The sequence below is a fragment of the Piliocolobus tephrosceles genome, chromosome 5 (assembly GCF_002776525.5).
Source record: "Piliocolobus tephrosceles isolate RC106 chromosome 5, ASM277652v3, whole genome shotgun sequence".
NCBI classification, from domain to species: domain Eukaryota; kingdom Metazoa; phylum Chordata; class Mammalia; order Primates; family Cercopithecidae; genus Piliocolobus; species Piliocolobus tephrosceles.
In genome coordinates, this window is record NC_045438.1 from 143,692,173 (window position 1) to 143,712,829 (window position 20,657).

Consider the following 20,657-nt stretch of genomic DNA (forward strand, 5'->3'; position numbering starts at 1 on the left):
AAAAAAAAAAAAAAAAAAAAAAATCTCTTAAAGTTAATAAGAGATGGCCAGGCACAGTAGCTCACGCCTGTAATCCCAGCACTCTGGGAGGCCAAGGAGGGCAGATCATCTGAGGTCAGGAATTTGAGACCAGCCTGGCCAACATGGTGAAACCCCGTCTCTACTAAAAATACAAAAATTAGCCAGGCGTGGTGGTGGGTGCCTGTAATCCCAGTTACTCGGGAGGCTGAGGCAGGAGAATCACTTGAACCTGAAGGTGGAGGTTGCAGTGAACCAAGATAGCACCATTGCACTCCAGCCTGGGCAACAGAGTGAGACTCCATCTCAAAAAAAAAAAAAAAAAAGGCAGGCTTTTGCCTATAGAAAAGCTCACTCTGCAAGGTTCCTTTAAATATAGGCAGATATCTGTTTTTGTATCTAAGGTGTTCCTGAAAAACTTAAATGTATGGGGGGGAAAACCCTAACCCGACTTTCGCTTTACTGAAATGTTTCTGTTTCGAGAGACTCTAATGTATTATAAAATCCATAATTACAATAATTACACTCCTTTTCTAAAACCCCCTCATGTCAATATAATTCCAACATTTTCTGAATCTTTTTTTTTTACTTTTGTTTTCCTTCACAGTGAACTTCTTTTTTTCTTTTTTTGAGATGGAGTCTCGCTCTATCACCCAGGCTGGAGTGCAATGATGCAATCTCATCTCATTGCAACTTCTGCCCGAGTTCAAACAATTCTCCTGCCTCAGCCTCCCAAGTAGCTGGGACTACAGGCGAACTCCACCACACCCAGCTAACTTTTGTTTTTTTGCATTTTTTGGTAGAGATGAGGTTTCACTGTGTTGATCAGGCTAGTCTCAAACTCGTGACCTCAAGTGATCCACTCACCTTGGCTTCCCAAAGTTCTGGTGGCCACGCATGAGCCACCACGCCCAGATGAACTTCTGATTAAGCACAACTATTTTCATCTTTGTCTCACTTGCGTTACATTTATGAAAGCCTGTTTCTCATCACTTGTCTTTGTATTTTATTTTCTCATTTTCTAATCATTTTTTAAAGTAGGAAAATAAAACAAAACATTAAAAATATTTGCAAATGCATCTTAACTGTTCAAGGTGGTGCTACAGGCAAAATGAACTAGCTGGTAGCTGGTAGACGGCATCTCTATATGTTTACATAGTAAAGAGTAATTTTTAGCTGAAGTTTGAAAGCCTAAGACTGATTTTACCAATGATCATTTAAATGTATCAATATATAACGTATACAAGTAAAAGTTACGTAAAAGTTCAATGCATTAAAGGATCAGCCATATTGAAATCCCTAATGTACTTAAAATATAATCCATACAATTGCTCTGAAATAAATCTATTATGTGAAATCATCAATATCAAATGGCCATGAGACTTCTACTCTGTTTCATACCCTGGCGTTCTTTTGGTCTCTGGCATTAATTAGCTCAAAAGTTCTTGGTTGTTCTAAGCGTTACCTGGAAAACAATGACATAATTAGGAATAACAAAAGATAACGTTTCCTTACCAAAAGGTAACATAGCATATTATAGCAGTCCATACCTAAACAATTGGCACTATGTTACTTTGAGTAATGAATAAAAACGTTAAGTTCGAATCGGTATTCATGTTTAATGTTCTATATTTAGGAGAAGATGGGCGGCTGGCATATGAACAATTGGACAAATTTCCTCGAGACTGTGTCAAAGTCGGAGGTCGTCATGGAACTGAAGTTGCCACAGCCTTTTAATTACAGGTTAACTGCCTAACAGCTGTCTTAATATCTGACCCTTTTCATCAAGATGGTGCTGTGGTTTTGCCTGGAAATTGTTTAGAGCCTGAGAGACACGAAAACTAAAATAAAAATGTAGGCTGGGTGCAATGGCTCATGCCTGTAATCCCAGCACTTCGGGAGCTCAAGGCAGGAGAATTGCTTAAGCCCAGTCGGTTCAAGACCAACCTGGGCAACATAGCAAGGCCCTGTCTCTACAAAAAAAATTGTTTGATTAGTCGGGCGTGGTGGCGTGCACCTGTAGTCCCAGCTACTTGAGAGGCTAAGAGGGGAGGATTGCTTGAGCCCAGAAGATTGAGGCTGCAGTGAGCCATAATTGTACCACTGCACTCCAGACTGGGTGACAGAGCAAAACCCTGTCTCAAAAAACAAAACAACAACAACAAAAACATGTTATAGAAAGAATTCAGAGTCTCATTTCACACTATCTATCTACTTTTCCTTTGGCCAACATAGGATAGGGCTATGGTATAATTCAATAGATTACATCGTCGATTGTGTCTGATAATACTCAGTGCAAGAGTCCATCTTATCTTAATATGTATGAAATTTAAAAATCGCCTTCTTTGTACTTTTTTGCAAGTTTCTCTATAAGCTTGAAATAGTCATGTGATACTTCGATAAACATCATATGCCTTGCAGTTTTTCTCTGTCGTGTTCTCAGGGTTGAGTGGTCCCCTTAGCTACCTAACTTTACTTTCAATACAAAGCACAAAAAAGAATCTCTTCAAATAAAAGTTTGCCTGCAGAACCTGGCAAAATGACCCATTGTGAGAGTTCAGATGTTTTAATTTTATGTGCTCCCAGCTATTCTGGAGTCTGAGGTGGGAGGATCACTTGAGGCAGAGGTTGCAGTAAGCTGAGATTGCACCATTGCACTCCAGCCCATGTGACAAAGGAATGAGAGCCAGTCTCAAAAAAAAAAAAAAAAAAAAAAAAAGAAAGAAAGAAAAAACTCCCACAATTTGTTTTGCTTCTTTTCCCCATCCTGAAAATTCCAAAATCATGTTTCCATTATGGAAAAAAGATAAGTACATGACTAAGAACTACCTTAAGATTATACCTATACGCTTAAAAACAAACAAAAAACTCAAAACTTACGCTTTTTTTTTTTAATTAATGAGAGCCATTTTTTATGATATTCTTACCGTAGGGGTATTTTGCTGCTAAGACAAATCAAAACCAAAAGCTGTAGATTCACAAACCTGTGATGCTCTTTGAGGTGGAGGAACCTAGAAGTCGGAGAAATCCTAATGGAGTAGGAGTGGAGGGACATTTAAAGTGGTCCCTCCTTCTGTAAAAAAGACCATGGGATTAGAAAGAAGAAGGATATCCTGAGGGGTGGTTACAGCCCCCAGGGAAATCACTCACTGGTAGGATTCCCTGGCCAAATAGTTCAAACATCAGGTCCCATTATTGCTTCAGTATCAGAGATGCAAGTTCATTAAGCAAAGTACAAGACCATTCAGTAGCTCTTATTAAAATATCTTTTTTTCCTCTAAAGAGTATACAAGGTGGGGTATGCCAAGGTACCAAAACAATATATATGAGTGTAATTTAAACTGTGGGATATCAACTGTACTATGGATGTGTTTGTATCATTGAGATGTCATTTTAAATATTTACATTTTAGCAAGACTTTTAAAAAGGACTCATTTCATTTCGAAGTGCAAATTGTTTGCCAGGCTTCTGGCAAATAGTTCTTTCAACTGTGAAGTTATAATGTATATATCTGTATATTTATAAATATTATATATATTCATATATCCTTCACTTTAAAGGTACATTGTACAGGCTGTAGTTAGTATGTATAGTCTATAGTTTATGTCAAATGGTTGAAATGCTTCTTTTTATAGAAAATCAAACACAGATGTTACAGGATTTTGTGTTTGGTTTGTCATTTTTTTTATTTTTTATTTTTTGACTATTGCATGAGTATTAATTTCAGATCTTTTGTATTCACTTCTGTATTTTATGTTTGGTTGAGGGGGTGCTTTCAGTTTTGTGGCATTTGTATTCATTGATCTTTCAGTCATGTAAGTTAAAATAAAAATTATTTTTGAATTACTAGCATCATGTGCAGAGTCTGATTTTTTTTTTCATATGTCCTTTCTGAGTTGGTATTTATGGAATTAATGTAGCAGAGTAACCCCAATTTTTTAAGCCTTCACACATTAATATATTTGAAGAGCATATGCAGGTATATTCTGTAGACTGTCTCAAATTTGGGATATGTTTTAAAGTAGAGCCAATACATTCGTTGATAAGTTGAAAATGAGATGTTAGATAGATAGAAGCCAGTGATGAATCTAGAATTTTTTACCTGAACAACTAGGAGGATGTAATACCATCTTCCAAGATACAGAAACTGAGAAGCAGCAGGTCTAGGGAGGAAGACCTGGAACTCAGTTTTGGACATGTTAAAACTGAAAAGCGTCTTGGACATTCAAATGGGGATATCAAGAATATGAGTCTGGAGTTCAGGTGAGAAATCCAGTTAAAGATAGAAAATTGGAGCAGGCGTAGTGGCTCATGCCTGTAATCACAGCACTTTGGGAGGCCAAGGTGGGAGAATTGCTTGAAGCTAGGAGTTCAAAACAGACTGGACAACATAGTGAGACCCCCATTTCTTAAAAAAAAAAAATTTAAAAACTTGCTATGTGTGGTGGCCTATTGTCCCTGCTACTCAGGAAGTTGAGGCAGGAGGATCACTTGAGCCCAGGAGATCAAGGCCGCAATGAGCTATGATTGGGCCACTGCACTCCAGCCTGGGAAACAGGGCAACATGTCTCAAAAAAAAATTATATATACATATAATTAATATAATATATACATAATATATATAATTGGGAGTCTTCAGCATATGGGTAATAGTTAAAGCCATAAACTGATTTATCTTATCTAGGAAGTATAGATAAAGAAAAACGGCCGGGCATGGTGGCACGCCTGTAATCCCAGCATTTAGGAAGCCTAGGTGGGTGGATTGTTTGAGCCCAGGAGTTCAAGACCAGCCTGGGCACCTCATCTCTACAGAAAAATGAGCTGGTCATGGTGGTGTGCACCTGTGGTTCCCAGATACTCAGAAGGCTGAGGTAGGGGGATCACCTGAGCCCATGAGGTCGAGGCTACAGTGGGCCAAGATCATGCCACTGCACTCCAGCCTGGGGGACACAGAGAGACCTTGTCTCAAAAGAAAAAAAGAAAAGAAAAAGAAAAAAAAAGAACACATACAAAGACTGATGAACCTTGGGGCCTCCAATATTTAGAGGTCATAAAGAAGAAGAGAAACCAGTAAAGGAAAATGATGAGTGGCCAGGAGGAGAAAAATTAGGAGTGTGATATCTTAGAAGCTGGGTGAAATGTGTTTCAGAGAGAAAGGAGTGTCAAATGTCAAAGACTGACAATTCAATGACCCTAACAGGCAATGTCAGTGGAGTCATGGGGTTGAAAGCTTGTTTGGAATTCATCCAAGAAAGAATGAGGAAGACTGGAGATGGGGAGTATAGCAGCTCTTTAAAGAGCTGTACTGTAAAGGGGAGTGGGGAAGTGAATGTGCAGTCGCTGTGGGGAGAAAGCAAATGAAGTCAAGAGAGTTTTCTTTCTGTAATGAGAAAAAAAGTATAGCGTGTTTGTTGATAATGCAAAGAGTCCAGTTGAGATGGAAAAATTACCAAGATAAGAGAAGAATTGTAGAGCAACATTCTTGAGGTGAGAGGAGCTGATTGACATCTCCTGCACAGAGAGTATCCATAGTTAACAGGAGGAAAGTCAGAGTCTATGGGTACCGCAGATGCAGATAGGTGGGTGAATGCACTGGTAAGAGTTATGCAAGGTGTCTTTTCATTGCTCTATTTTCTCAGCAAAATAAGATAAATCTATGATGTAGAGAACTCTCTTTGGGTAGCAAACAAGCAAAAGAGGTAACAATACTATGAAAGATCGACGGAAAGAAGCAAAGTACATGTTGGAATAATCAGACTAGAATGGGCAAGTTCCAAATATACCCTGCCTGAGCAAAGGTTCAAAGACAATAGTGAGATATATGTGCATTAGGGGAAACAAGTTTAAGTTGAGGTTTTGTACACCAGAGAAATGAAAGTAAAATTGGTTTAGTCTAAATAGTAGAAGGCCTTCAATGACAAGCTGAAGAATGTAGGCATCTATTGCTTTCCCTGGTTTGTATATTCCATTCCAGTGTTGCTAAGTGATGTATTCCAGAGTTCTTGATTGTGAACTCCTGTGACTGCCAGTGATGCACCTGAAGGACCATTGGCCTTTTTCCACAATGGCTAACAGCCGATTTTCTTGTAGGCAAATTTGGGTTAACATGTATGGGTATTTTGCGGGGCTGTGTCGGCATCTCCAGAAATACTGGTGTGCCACTGTTAAGGGCTTTTTTGTTAAGAAGAAGGAAAAACAAATCCCTTCAGCTGAGACTTGTTTTCATAAGGAAAAAATTGTTGTACTTGGTCAAGTGTTGATGAATGAATACCTACCCATTGAGAAGAGAGCTCAAGCTGCCCAGAAAATTGGACTGCTGGCCTTCACAGGTACTGATCTAACTGGCTGTGCTAAAATGAGTGTTTCATGATACTCATTTTATAACACTGTAGTTTAGTAATTTTTCTTAGCTGTAATCTTAAAATTCTGATAACATTTCATTGGATGAAATTTTTTTGTCTTTGTGCCCAAAATATTACTAATTATTTTATCCTCAAGGATCTCATGTTTTAAAAGAATGTGCCCATCAAATAAACTACTAATTAAATGTCTCCCATTTTTATTAATTAAAATATATATGTACTAAAATGCCTATCAAACTTCTCATTAACATTTTAAAAAATCAAAGACTACAATGATTTGATATAATTTCAACCTAGTGATATGATTCCAATGCAGAGTAAAACTACCTGATATTTTACTTTTTATTTTTTGCATTGTACAGTAAATATCTTAGAAAAATCAATAAAAACTTAATACTCTTTAAGACACTTACTAGGTAAGCCAATAGGGGCATTAGTGACAGACAACAATTAATGTATACTTGGCTAGAAAGCAAAGTGGAAAATAAAGTGGTAACTGTTTGAACACACATTGCTCTAATAATCATCAAGTCCAAACTCACTCCATTTTTTTCTAATTGATAAATTTTAGGATGTGTAATGAGATTTTATAGACTGTCCTCAATAACACATTTCCTAACAAGAAGCTCTGGCTGGTGGCTATAAGAGTCTTTGATTATGTTTATTATTATTATTAGTTTTGTTTTGTTTTTTGTGTGTTTTTTTTTTTTTTTTAGACAGTTTTGCTCTTTTTGCCCAGGCTGGAGTGCAATGGCGCTTGACTCACTGCAACCTCCGCCTCCTGGGTTCAAGTGACTCTCCTGCGTCAGTCTCCCAGGTAGCTGGGATTACAGGCAGCTGCCACCATGCCTGGCTAATTTTTTTTTTTTTTTTTTTTTTGTATTTTTAGTAGAGACGGGGTTTCGCCATGTAGGCCAGGATGGTCTTGATCTCTTGACCTCGTGATCCCCCCACCTCGGCCTCCCAAAGTGCTGGGATTACAGGCATGAGCCACCGCGCCCGGCCTATTATTATTATTATTTTATTATTATTATTATTATTATTTTGAGATGGAGTTTTAATCTTGTTGTCCAGGCTTGAATGCAGTGGCGCGACCTCGGCTCACCGCAACAACCTACCCCTCCAGGGTTCATGCTATTCTCCTGCCTCAGCCTCCCTAGTAGCTGGGATTACAGGTGCCCGCCACCATGCCCAGCTAATTTTTTGTATTTTTAGTAGAGACGGGGCTTCAGCATGTTGGCCAGGCTGGTCTCAAACTCCTGACCTCAGATGGTCCACCCACTTCGGCCTCCCAAAGTACTGGGATTACAGGCATGAGCCACCACGCCCAGCCCTTAGACTGAGTTTTAAGTGGGAAGATGAATTACTTAGATGTAGTTTGATAGACTAAATCTTTCAAAGAATGGAGTTCAGGAAAGGAAACAGTAAAAGGAGTCCTTGTTGCCAGAATGGCCGGGAACCACTGGCACAGAGCTAGAAAGGAGACAGGAAACATAGGAGATGCACCCATCTGAGTGGGGGTTAAGGGCTCCCCCAACATGGGGCAGGGTGAGTTTCTTGTGTAGCTATCTTCACCATTTGTGGGAAGAGCTAGCTAATTATAAAAGGATCAGAATTCCTTAATTTGATGGTATTTAGCCTTAGTTGTTCTGGTAGGAAGCTAGGGAAAGGGCCTCTGCCTAGGCTTCAGGTAAAGCTTTAATGTTGAATAGAATATTCTTAGGACCATGGAACTGTAGAGAACAAGTAAGAGAAATCCAAGTGGGATCAAAACTCCAGTGGCGCCAAGCGTGGTGGCTATACCTGCAATCCCAGCACTTTGGGAGGCAGAGGCGGGTAGATCACCTGAGGTAAGGAGTTCAAAACAAGCCTGGCCAACATGATGAAACCTCGTCTGTACTAAAACTATAAAAATTAGCCGGGTGTGGTGGCACGTTCCTGTAATTCCAGCTACTCGAGAGGCTAAGGCAGTAGAATCGCTTGAACCCAGGAGATGGAGGTTGCAGTGAGCTGAGATCGCGTCACTGCACTCTAGCCTGTACGATAGAGTGAGACCCTGTCTCAGAAAACAAACAAACAAACAAACAAAAAAAAAACCCTCCAGTGGCAAGAATCCGACCAGCTTTGTCAGCTACTCCTCACCACCTAAAAAGTCTTCATCCCATGTCCTCTTGGCTAGTACCTTGGAGTTTGAGATTTGCATATACTCAGGTATATGGTGAAAGTACAGTCTAGGGCCAGGCTGGGTCAGTGGCTAAACAAGAAAAATCTTGTAAGGTCGTGTTGGTCCCATAGCTGCAAAAGAGTTGAGGCAAGAAATGTGTAAGGGGAACAAGAGAGCAACGAACAAAAACTCAGGAAAACCTCCCTGACAGTGCTGCTCAACCTTTCAATTTGCTCTTGGCACTAATGCTCTGGGATCCTTCTTTTTTTTCCCCCACCAGTACTAAAGGCAGATAATCCAGAATGAGACCACGAGGGATATTTGCTAAGCGAGCGCAACCAGGTTTTATTCACCTTGAAATACTCTTAGCCGGGCACAGTGGCTCACACCTGTAATCCCAGCACTTTGGGAGCTCAAGGCGGGTGGATCACCTGAGGTCTGGAGTTCGAGACCAGCTGATCAACATGGTGAAACCCTGTCTCTACTAAAAATACAAAAAATACAAAAAATTAGCTGGGCGTGGTGGTGCATGCCTGTAATACCAGCTACTTGAGAGGCTGATATAGGAGAATCGCTTGAACCTGGGAAGTGGAGGTTGCAGTGAGCTGAGATCGTGCCATTGCACTCCAGCCTGGGCAAAAAGAGCAAAACTCTGTCTCAAAAAAAAAAAAAAGGAAAGAAAGAAATACTCACTCCTGGGTGCTTGCTTAAAGGAACCAGGGAGGAGACCAGCAAGCAGAGACCTTCCCAGGCTTTTCATATCACTGCTTGCTTATCAACACACACTGTCTGGTCTTCATGGCAGCAGCATGGGAGGTGAGAGAAAAAGACAGGAAAATTCAAAGTATCCAAAGTATCCTCTACAGGGCAACAAGAATATGAACATATAGGAGCATTCAAAGTGTTATTAGCTACTAGATACACCAAATACTTCTGGAAATGCAAATGCTTGTTTTACAGGAGGACCACCTGCTGGGAAATTTGCAGCTGAGTACATGAAAGAAGTGGCTCACTTGTTGCAAGATGAGGAGGTGGCACCAAAAATAAAGATCCTGCTGCTCCAGAGTGTGGCATGTTGGTGTTACTTAAACCCTGTCAGCCAGAAAAGAGCCCAAAGTCTGCAATTTATTCCTATTCTCGTTCATTTTTTTGAAGGCAGATTCGAGTCTACTATCAAAAGTGAAATAAACAGCTACCTCCTCCTTAAACTTTGGACTTGTTACGTTCTCTCTGTCATGACATGCAATAACTTGTCTTACGTCAAGGAGCTTAAAGAGCACAGGGCTCTAAAATATCACTTGCAAATGCTGTCTGCTGAGAATTGGTCTGGATGGCCCAAGAATTGTGCAAAAGTGCTGTATTTCCTAATTGGTTTTCACAGGACTTAGTTTCTCTAAATCCAGTTACATGTTGCAGCTCTCTGTGCCATTGTATTACCCTGGAAAACTGAAATAAACAATAAAAGTCGATGTTTTCCTTTGTAGTTGAAGAGTTCTGTATAGATTTTCATACAGTTAACGGCAATAATCAAACTTCAGAAAAGCAATGCTGTTTAAAATACCTCGTAGAGAGAGCCCGTTGAGCTTGCTCATGAGCGTATTCTCTCCCTTTAGGAAATAAAGATGTTAAAACACGCAGTTAGATACAATGGGGAATATGAATGAAACCACCTTTGCACAAACGATGACAGTGAGAAAAATCTGACAGTGAAAGAAAGCTGACCTCACTGATGCCACCTTGCTTCTAACCTCTAAGCTGCCCTTGTTCATTTCTGGGCATAGGCCAAACTAACTTTGGGAATAATTTAGTTCATAGTTTATGAAACAAAGATGATTACCTAGACTCTTCCCTGAAACAAATTCCCTCCTTGCTTGGGGACTGGACTGCTTCTATAAAACTAACACATTAGCCACAGATTGGAAATTATGGCTCAGGAGTCATGCAGCCAGAGGCCACCAGATTCCAACCTCCCCAGTTGCACCTACAGATTAGTATTGAAAAACCTAAGATTGGTATTTGAGGTATTTTTCAGATCCTGCATTCTGATGGATCAGCTGGCACCACCCAGACTGCCAAGCTGGTTCTTTTGATCTTATGGTCACCAACCAGCAACTGATTCAGCACAGGAGGATAAGTTCCAGCCTCCTATGATTTCATCCCCAACAGAACCAATCAGCATTCCCCATTCCCTAGCCCCTGCCCACAAAGCTATCCTTAAAAAACCCTAGCCTCCAAATTTTCAGAGAGGCTGATTTGAGTAATATTAAAACTCCAGTCCCCCATTTAGCCAGCTCTATGTGTATTAAAATCTTTCTCTATTGCAGTTCCCCTGTCTTGATAAATGTGCTCTGTCTGGGCAAAGAGCAAGAAGAACTCATGGGGCAGTTACATGAACACTTGTAAAATTACAGAACTGGAATATTATTTTTTGCCACCTGTTATACAAAGGCTAGAGAGAATGTATATCCTCAATGTCTACCATTAAATCATGAAACTCTTATTTTCTAATATATCTTTTTTTGAAGTTGATTTAAAATATGTATTTTATAATTGATTTCCCATTGGAAAAAAATATATGCTGGTATTTTTTTTTAACCATATGCTTCTGTGTGGTAAAAAACAATTATTAAAAGTTAAAAAAGACCTCATAAAAATTAAGTTCATAAAATGGAAATTCATCAGAAGATGCATCATGTATATATAACTGTTAGGAGCAATGGTGCACTTTGGGAGTTATTAGATGACATTAAACCAAGGCATTCAGAAAAGCCAAATCCTAGCCCCACCCACAGCCACCTCCTTCGGCAGGCACTATTGACCCACCTGAATCCTTTCAGCCCTATTTCAGTACAGAACCTCCGGTGGTGGTGCTTTTGAGGTGGTTCTCGAGCTATCAGAGCATGATCTGGTGGCACCTAGGGCTGACTGGGTTAGCACTGGAATTGGCACTCCTCTTGCCTACCTCCACCTGCAGCAGCCCGCAACTCCACTGGCACAAACGTCTGGATGGAGATGGAGCACGTGTGTTCCAATGCCTAAAGTTAGGTAGGCTCTTAGATTTTCATAAAAAGATGTTATTCTCTCTGTTTTGTCTACTAATCTGCAACAGAATACCTGCACTCTATGTGTGTTAACCAATCTCATCAAAAATTTTATTCAAAAAAATAATATTGGCAGAAGTGCCTAAGGGATATGTACCTGATTCTCTAGCTTCAGTTGCAACCATAACATTGAATTATGTACTTTCATCTTTCACAGACTTGCTTTGACTGACCTGTGCCATAGTGTTAGACACAGAGGGGGCTATTAAAAAAAAAAAAAAAGTAACGTAGATTCGTGATCCTCACTTGTATTTGGGACAGGAATGCTGTGGAGGATGCTAATCTCATCATCAGATGGGGTTTCCTTAAGAAGGATCTGGAGGGGAATTTTCTCAGATCTTAGACCAGAAAAAGCTATGTTCTGCTGAGCATTTCCATTCTTTGTGGTTCTGTGAAGTGTGGAATGTAGAGTTTCTCAACTAGAATCTAGTTGATAGGAATAGAATAAGGGTTGGAAACTGGAAGTTCCATTTAGATACTGAATTACTGTCAGGAATTACTTTTTTTCTTTTTTCTTTTTTAAATTTAATTAATTAATTTATTTATTTTGAGATAGCCTCTTACTCTTTCATCCGGGCTGGAGTGCAGTGGTGTAATCATAGCTCATGCCACTGAGCTATGAACCTTATCAAGACGGGGTAATTGCAATAGAGAAAGAGTTTAATACATGTAGAGCTGGCTAAATGGGAGACCAGAGTTTTGTTATTACTCAAATCAGCCTCTGAAAATTTGGAGGCATAGATCATTCATAACCTTGAACTCCTGGGCTCAAACAATCCTCCTGCCTCAGCCTCTTATGGAGCTAGAATTACAGGTGCAAGCCACTATGCTCTGCTAATTTCTTTTTCATATATATGTGTATATATATGTATATATGTATATATATGTGTGTATATGTGTGTGTGTATATAGAGATATGAAAAGTTCACACACACATTTTTAAAATAGAGATGGAGTCTTGCTATTTTGCCCAGGCTGATCTCGAACTCCCAGGCTGAAGCATTCCTGCCTGCCTTGGCCTCCCATAGTTTTGGGATTACAGGCATCAGCCACCACATTCAGCCTTTTAATGCTTTTAAAATTAAGTTTTAAATTAAGTTTTGGGTAACATAGCAAGACCCAGCTCTGTTATAAATTAATTAATTAATTAAAATGCAATATGATTAATTCAGTATTTTTCAAAGCTAAGTCATACAGGATAGTATGATTACACTTCCTTCTTTCCACAACTCTGTTTTCTTTGGAGTTCTTTTGTTTTGTTTTGTTTTGTTTTTGAGATGGAGTCTCACACTGTCACCCAGCCTGGAGAGCAGTGACACAATTTCGGCTCACTGCAACCTCCGCCTCCCAGATTCAAGTGATTCTCCTATCTCAGCCTCCCAAGCAGCTGGGACTACAGGCACGGTGCCACCACGCCCAGCTAATTTTTTCGTATTTTTAATAGAGATGGGGTTTCATCATATTGGCCAGGCTGATCTCAAACTCCTGACCTCGCCATCCACCCACCTCCACCTCCCAAAGGGATTACAGGCATGAGCCACCGCACCCGGGTGGAGTTTGTTTTTAACTTAGTTTTCTGAATACCTATCACTACTTTATTCCCACACTTTCCTCTATATGTCTAACATCTCTCAATACAATCATGCATCGAGTAACTGTCAGCTCCAGCTCTACCACCTTCTTGCTCCAATCTGGGTCTGCCCTATAGCTAACAAATACAGTATTTTAGGGGTTCCCTTCAACATCCAGGACCCCCCCTTACCCCTCTCATCTTGAAGCCTGTTTCCTGTATACTATCTCTTCCCTTTTCCTGGTTCATTCCAACATTTTAATTTGAAAATTTTTCAGTAGTTTCCTGAGAATGAAGGGGAGGTAAATGTTTTGAGCATTTGCATGTCCAATGATGTCTTTATTCTTCACTTGATAAATAATTTGAGTTCAGCCTGTCCCTGAACCAAGAGAAGTAGCTGAGAACATCAGTGCTCTGTGCAAGCTCTCACTCCCCAGATGAAGAAGGGAAGAGCTGAGGCAAGCATATGAGGTTTGTTCTTCCCAAAGTCACTAATCAGGTAAGTCCCTCATCTCCACTAAAACCAGGAGTGTTGCAGCTATTGGAGCTTCCTACTCCAGGAAGAAAACATTAGATATGGAAAAGAAGCATACATGCAACCAATTAAAATGTATAAACTCATGTAAGTATAAAAAGAAAAGAAGTAGCTTCTTCTGTATCTTTCCAGAAGTATTCTATCTATATATGAGAAAATATACATTTATCCCTTTCTTCGTCTTTAACATATACTAGCATTCTATACATACATAATTTATTTCACACTTGGTTCTACATCTTAAAGAGTTTAATTCTTTTCTACTGCTTCAGAGTATTTCATTGTATGACTGTACTATACAGTTGACCTTGAACAATATGGCTTTGAACTGCTCAGGTCCACTTGTATGAAGATTTTCTTCTGCCTCGGCCACCCGAGACAGCAAGTCTGCCACCGAGACTCCTCTTCAGCCTACTCAATGTGAAGATGATGAGGATGAAGACCCTTATGATGAACCACTTCTGCTTAATGAATAGTAAAAAATATTTTCTCTTCTTTATGATCTGCTTAATTCTTTTCTCTACTTTACTTTATTGTACGAACACAGGATATAGGCCAGGTGCGGTAGCTCACACCTGTAATTCCAGCACTTTGGGAGGCTGAGGAGGTTGGATCATGAGGTCAGGAGTTCGAGACCATCCTGGCCAACATAGTGAAACCTATCTCTACTGAAAATACAAAAAATTAGCCAGGCATGGTGGCGTGTACCTGTAGTCCCAGCTACTCAGGAGGCTGAGGCAGGAGAATCACTTGAACCCGGGAGGCGAAGGTTGCGGGTCGCGCCACTGTGCTCCAGCCTGGGAAACAGAGCGAGACTCCGTCTCAAAAAAAAAAAAAGAACAAAGGCTATAATACATATAACATACAAAATATGTGTTAATCAACTATTTATATTATCAGCAAGGCTTCCAGTCAACATTAGGCTGATAATTAAGTTTTGCAAGAGCAAAAAATTATATGCAAGGCTGAGCATAGTGGCATGCCTGTAATCCCAGCTACCTATAAGACTGAAGCAGGTGGATCACTTGAACCCAGCCTAAAAAACATAAGACCTTGCCTCAAATAAAAACTAATTTCAGTGGGGTGGGGTGGGGCTCATGCCTGTAATCCTAACACTTTGGGAGGCCTAGATGGGAGGATTGCTTGAATCTAGGAGTTTGAGCCCAGTCTGGGCAACATAGTGAGACACCTCTACAAAAAATAAAATCAGCCAGGTGTGATGGTGTGTGCCTATAGTCCCAGCTACTTGGGAGGCTGAGGCAGGAGGATCGCTTGAGCCCAGGAGGCAGAGGTTCTAGTGAGCCAAAATTGTGCCACTGCATTCCAGGTGACAGAGTGACACCCTTTCTCAAATAACAATAATAATTTCAAAGCAGAAAATTTATCTAGGTCGGTTGTGGTGGCTCACACCTGTAATCCCGGCACTTTGGGAGGCTTAGGTGGGCAGATCACCTGAGTCCAGGAGTTCAAGACCAGCCTGGCCAACATGGTGAAACCGACATCTCTCCTAAAAATACAAAAATTAGCCAGGCATGGTGGTGTGTGCCTGTAATCCCAGCTACTCGGGAGGCTGAGACAGGAGAATCACTTGAACCCAGAGGCAGAGGTTGCAGTGAGCCAAGATCACGCCACTGCATTCAAGCCTGGGTGATAGAGCCAGACTCCATCTCAAAAAAAGAAAAAAGAAAATTTATCTAAATTTTAAAAGCAGAAGATTGCCAAAGAAAATTTTGATTAGCCAGGCGTGGTGGCATGCGCTTGTAGTCACAGGTACTCGGGAGGCTAAGGCAGGAGAATCTCTTGAACCCAGGAGGCGGAGGTTTCAGTGAGCAGAGATGGCGCCACTGCACTCCAGCCTGGGCGACAGCGCGAGACTCCATCTCAAAAAAAAAAAAGGGGGTGGGGGCTGGGCGTGGTGGCTCACGCCTGTAATCCCAGCACTTTGGGAGGCGAAGGCGGGTGGATCACGAGGTCAGGAGATCGAAACCATCCTGGCTAACACAGTGAAACCCTGTCTCTACTAAAAATACAAAAAATTAGCCATGCTTGGTGGCAGGTGCCTGTGGTCCCAGCTACTCGGGAGGCTGAGGCAGGAGAATGGCATGAACCCGGGAGGTGGAGCTTGCAGTGAGCTGAGATCCGGCCACTGCACTCCAGCTTGGGCGACAGAGCGAGACTCCGTCTCAAAAAAAAAAAAAAAAAGAAAAAAAGAAAAATTTATATGCGGATTTTCAACTGTACAGATGTTGGCTTCCCTAATGGCTGCCTTGTTCAAGGGTGAACTGTAATTTATATAACCAGTTCTATACTGATGAACATATAGGTTATTTCCAATATTTTGATAGTTCAAAGTTGTAACGAATAACTTTAAATATGTGTGATTTCACATGTGTGAGTATATCTGTTGAATAAGTTTCTAGAAATGGGATTGCTCAGCCATATTTACATCTTTTGCTTTTGTTTTATTCTGTTCCCTGCATTGTGATTTTTGCCTCACCTTCTGTTGACTGCTTTGCCAGCACGGGATTATGTTTTTTACAGCTTACTGTCATTTTAATAAGGTTTGGGAAATACAGAAATTAAATGGCTCTGTTCAATTGACATGTTTAACCAGAAATTGCTGAAGGCCTTTCTGTGACAATGTTTAGAGAAATTTTGGTTAACATTTTATCTACAGAAGATTAGCTTATAAGGTAGTCTAATAATATGTTCTACTCAAATTCCTTTTTGGTATCTGGAACCCCTTTAAGTTGAAGGAAGTAAGATACAAGGTTCAGATTTGAGCTGAGGCATTTTTACTCTAAACTTTGAATTTTAAACTGGCTTACCAAAGCTTTAACAACAGTGATTTTGTTTTCCTTTGCTGTCCCTTCTAAGTTCATCTCTCCCAACATTTGAGTTTTCCTAGAAGCAAATCAGAGGATTTGCTTAAGGATTTGAGATATTATTTGGGAGGTGATCTCAGGAACTAGCAATAGGGAAGGGAAGAAAGCCAACAAAAGATGTAGTATGAAGAAAGCTGCCACTGTAGGTAAACGGAAGCTTAATCCTGCTGGGAAACCGTCTGGTAAACACACAACACATACACCGTAAGAGTTATTTCATCCACAGGTCCCAAGGAGCTCAGATATGTATACACCAATTCTTGTCCTTCTTGGTTGACCTAACAACCTGATTAGTTACAACCTAAAAGTCAACTGAAATATCTTGAAGGGTGTGGGACAGACAAGGAAATTTTCTACACAAACCAAAAGTACAAGGGCCCTAAGGCAGTGTGGTGGACGTTTGTTGCTTTTTGGCTCACTAGAATTTATTCTTTCTTCTAGTAACACTTCTGTTTATTTGGGGGAGATATCTTACCTATGGTGTAGTCTTAAAATTCATTTCTAGCAGCTCTTGGATTAGCTTTTCTCTTCCCTTCCTATAATTATCCTTCATTTGGTCTTATTGCATCAACCTCCAAAAGAACTGGAAATAATTGTGGTCCATCCTTTTCTACTCTTGACCCTGAAACTAATTCCAAAGCTTCACCATTAAGCATTATGTTAAACATGGGTAGCATAATTTCTTTCAGGTTAAAATTTTTTTATTTTCCTAGCTTACCAAGAGTTTTTACCAGAAAGGGTGTTGGATTTGCTCAATGCTATTTTACCATCTATTAAGAGGATATGCTTTTTCTCCTTTAATATAAAGAACTTCATGTTTACTAATATTGTAGCAGTCTTGCATTCCTGAGATAAACCCTAACTTGGTCATTTTATCTTTTAGTAGATTAGACTTGCCATTTTATGTATGATTTTTCAATCCGTATTAATAGGGCTGTAGACTCTCCCCACTCCAACCTTATGGTCCATCCTCATAATCTTTTTTTTTTTTTTTTTTTGAGATGAGGTTTTGCTCTTGTTGCCCAGGCTGGAGTGCAAAGACGCAACCTCAGCTCACTGCATCCTCTGCCTCCTGGGTTCAAGTGATTCTCCTGCCTCGTCCTCCCAAATAGCTGGGACTACAGGTGTGCACCACCACACCTGGCTCATTTTGTATTTTTAGTAGAGACGGGTTTTCACCATGTTTGTCAGGCTGGTCTCGAATTCCTGACCTCAAGTGATCCACCCACCTGGGCCTCCCAAAGTGCTGGGATTACAGGCATGAGCCACCGCACCCAGCTGGTCCATCCTCAAATCGTGCTATCAGTTATGCTAGCCTTGTAAAACATATTGGCAAATTAGTTCAGTCTAATCCAGACTTCATACATACTGTTTTTCCAACGGATTCTTATCCATTTGCCATTTCCTTAAGGAAGCTCGATTGCATGTTATTAAACCAACTTCAAAGAACTTGTTCTAACTGGCCAGGCTCCCTGACCCCTTCTCCAAGGTATTTTCACTGACATGGTTTTCTTTATTTTTTGAGACAGACCCTCACCCTGTCACCCAGGATGGAATGCAATGGTGCAATCTAGGCTCACTAAAACCTCTGCCTCCCATGTTCAAGCAATTTTTGTGCCTCAGCCTCCCGAAAAGCTGTGACTACAGGTGTGCGCCACCATGCCCAACTAATCTTTTATATTTTTAGTAGACACAGCATTTTACCATGTCAGCCAGGCTGTTCTCAAACTCCTGGCCTCAAGTGATCCGCCTGCCTCAGCCTCCCAAAGTGTAGGGATTACAGGCGTAAGCCATCACACCTGGCTGACATGTTATATTAACATTTGATACCTAATTAAAAATCAGACTCACCTTCCACAGGAAATTACTACAAATTCTTCATCACTAGGGTCAGTTCCCAGGGACTAGAAGCTTAAAATACATCCCCAAAATCAGTCCCTACATGACCCCTAGGCAACTACTAATCTGCTTTCTCATTATACTTTGTAGTTTTGTGATTTTAAATAAATGGAAGCATACAGTATGTATTTACCTGGCTTCTGTCACACAATATTGAGATTCATCCATGTGGTGTGTACCAATTTTTATCCCCTTTTTTATTTGAGAGTCTCGCTCTGTCACCCAGGCTGGAGTGCAGTGGCACGATCTCAGCTCACTGCAAGCTCTGCCTCCCAGGTTCACACCATTCTCCTGCCTCAGCCTGCTTAGTAGCTGGGACTACAGGTGCCCACCACCAGGCCTGGCTAATTTTTTGTATTTTTTAGTAGAGACGGTTTCACTGCATTAGCCAGGATGGTCTCAATCTCCTGACCTCGTGATCCGTCCGCCTCAGCCTCCCAAAGTGCTGAGATTACAGGTGTGAGCCACTGCGCCCAGCCTTTTGTCCCCTTTTTATCGCTAAATAGTATTCCACTGTATGGTTATACCATAATTTATCCACTCAGTTACCAATGGATATTTTGGCTATTACAAATAAAGCTATGAAAATGTGCGAACTACTCTTCATGTGGACATATGCTTTCGTTTCTCTTGGGTAAATACCCGGGGTGGAATGGCTGAGTCATATAAAATGTGTACGTATAACTTTCAAGGAATTGTTCAGCTTTTCTACAGCAGTTGCAGCATTTAACATTGCCACCACCACTGCATGAGGGTTTCAGATGCTTCATATCCTTAACACTTGATATAGTTGTTTTTATTTTTCAAACTTAAAACAATTCTGAAAGGTACGTAGCAGTTATCTGGTTGTCATTTAATTTGCACTCCTTAATGACTAATGTTGAGCATTACATTAAGCATCTTTTCATGCACCAATTTTCCATCTCATATATATCCTAGTTCTTTATAGATACAAATACTTTGTTGGCTATGTTCTACAAATATGTTCCCCCAGTCTGCTCTTGCCTTTTTATGTGCCTGTGTTTCAGAAAATTTTTAAAATTTACAAAGTTAAATTTAAAGTTTATGCTTTTTTGTGTCCTATTTTGAGAACTCTCTGCCAAACCCAAAGTCACTAAGAATTTTCTATATAATCTTCTAGAAGTTTTATGGTTTTAGCTACTACCTTAGTTTTTTAATCCCCTTCAATTGCCTCTCCTTTTGCTCCGCACCATCAAATCCTGGCATTTTACAAAAATACTTTCTATTTGCCGAGTCCCTATTCTACTTACCTATTTTCTTTCTTAAGCATGCTAAAGGCCTCTCAGCCGATTCTCCTCGTGCTCTAATCCAGAATATTCTTCAATTCCTTTTTTAAAATTAATTCACCTATTCTTTAATTCTATCTTTAGGCTAGTGATCCAAACCTGAAACATACAGAGCCACACTAACGTAACTGCCACTAGCTTCTTGTAGTGACTTGAAATGTCCATACCTCATTCACACTAGCCACACTTCAAGTGCTAAACAGCCACACAGGAATGGCTACCATACTGTACAGCAGAGATTCTCATCATCCCAATAAGTTCTACTGGACAATGTTGTTATAGATTAATAATAGCTTCCATTTTTAAGGCACTTAGTCCAGACACTAAAGGTTTTAATCTTCATGATAACACTGTGAGGTAGGCTTTATCTCAGTATTAAAGAAAATTAAGGCCAGGTGCAGTGGCTCACGCCTATAATCCCAACACTTTGGAGGATGAAGCAGGCAGACTGCTTGATGCCAGGAATTCAAGACTAGCCTGGGCAACGTGGCGAAACCCTGTCTATACAGAAAATTAGCCGGGTGTGGTGGCACGCACCTGTAGTCTCAGCTACTTGGGAGGCTAAAGTAGGAAGATCACTTGCGCCCAGCAGGTGGAGGCTGAAGTGAGCTGAGACTGCACCCCTGTACTCCCGCCTGGGTGACAGAGTGAGACCCTGTCTCAAAAAAAAAAAAAAAAAAAGAGAGAAAATTAAGGTTCTGTAAAGATACTTACCTAAAACAATCCTTTCAAAAGCTTGAGGCCAGGCGTGGTGCCTCACACTTGTCATCCCAACACTTTGGGAGGCCGAAGTGGGCGGATCACTTGAGGTCCGGA

The 20,657-nt window shown here is 40.5% G+C and overlaps 2 protein-coding genes across 5 annotated transcripts in view; both read left to right on the plus strand.

Annotated features, from left to right (window-relative positions):
- The window catches only part of RIPOR2 (RHO family interacting cell polarization regulator 2), a 244,921-nt gene extending 241,051 nt beyond the window's left edge, over positions 1–3,870 (plus strand). For all 4 annotated transcript variants that reach the window (XM_023209734.2, XM_023209733.2, XM_023209731.3 and 1 more), the window contains exon 22: positions 1,655–3,870. In XM_023209734.2, coding sequence (XP_023065502.1) covers positions 1,655–1,755 — 101 coding nt within the window. In that variant the 3' untranslated portion in view covers positions 1,756–3,870. The remainder of the gene's footprint in view (positions 1–1,654) is intronic.
- Positions 3,871–4,906: 1,036 nt separating this feature from the next.
- Positions 4,907–10,027, plus strand: ARMH2 (armadillo like helical domain containing 2). Its single transcript, XM_023209739.1, has 2 exons — positions 4,907–6,347; positions 9,505–10,027. Exons 1-2 carry the CDS (start codon positions 6,050–6,052, stop codon positions 9,930–9,932), a joined length of 726 nt encoding a protein of 241 aa, XP_023065507.1. The 5' UTR covers positions 4,907–6,049; the 3' UTR covers positions 9,933–10,027.
- The last annotated feature ends 10,630 nt before the right edge of the window (positions 10,028–20,657 follow it).

Coding starts and splice junctions, on each gene's coding strand:
- ARMH2 (XM_023209739.1), top strand. CDS start 6,050: ATGCACCTGAAGGACCATTGGCCTTTTTCCACAATGGCTAACAGCCGA. Junction 6,348..9,504: donor TGGACTGCTGGCCTTCACAG/GTACTGATCTAA, acceptor CTTGTTTTACAG/GAGGACCACCTGCTGGGAAA.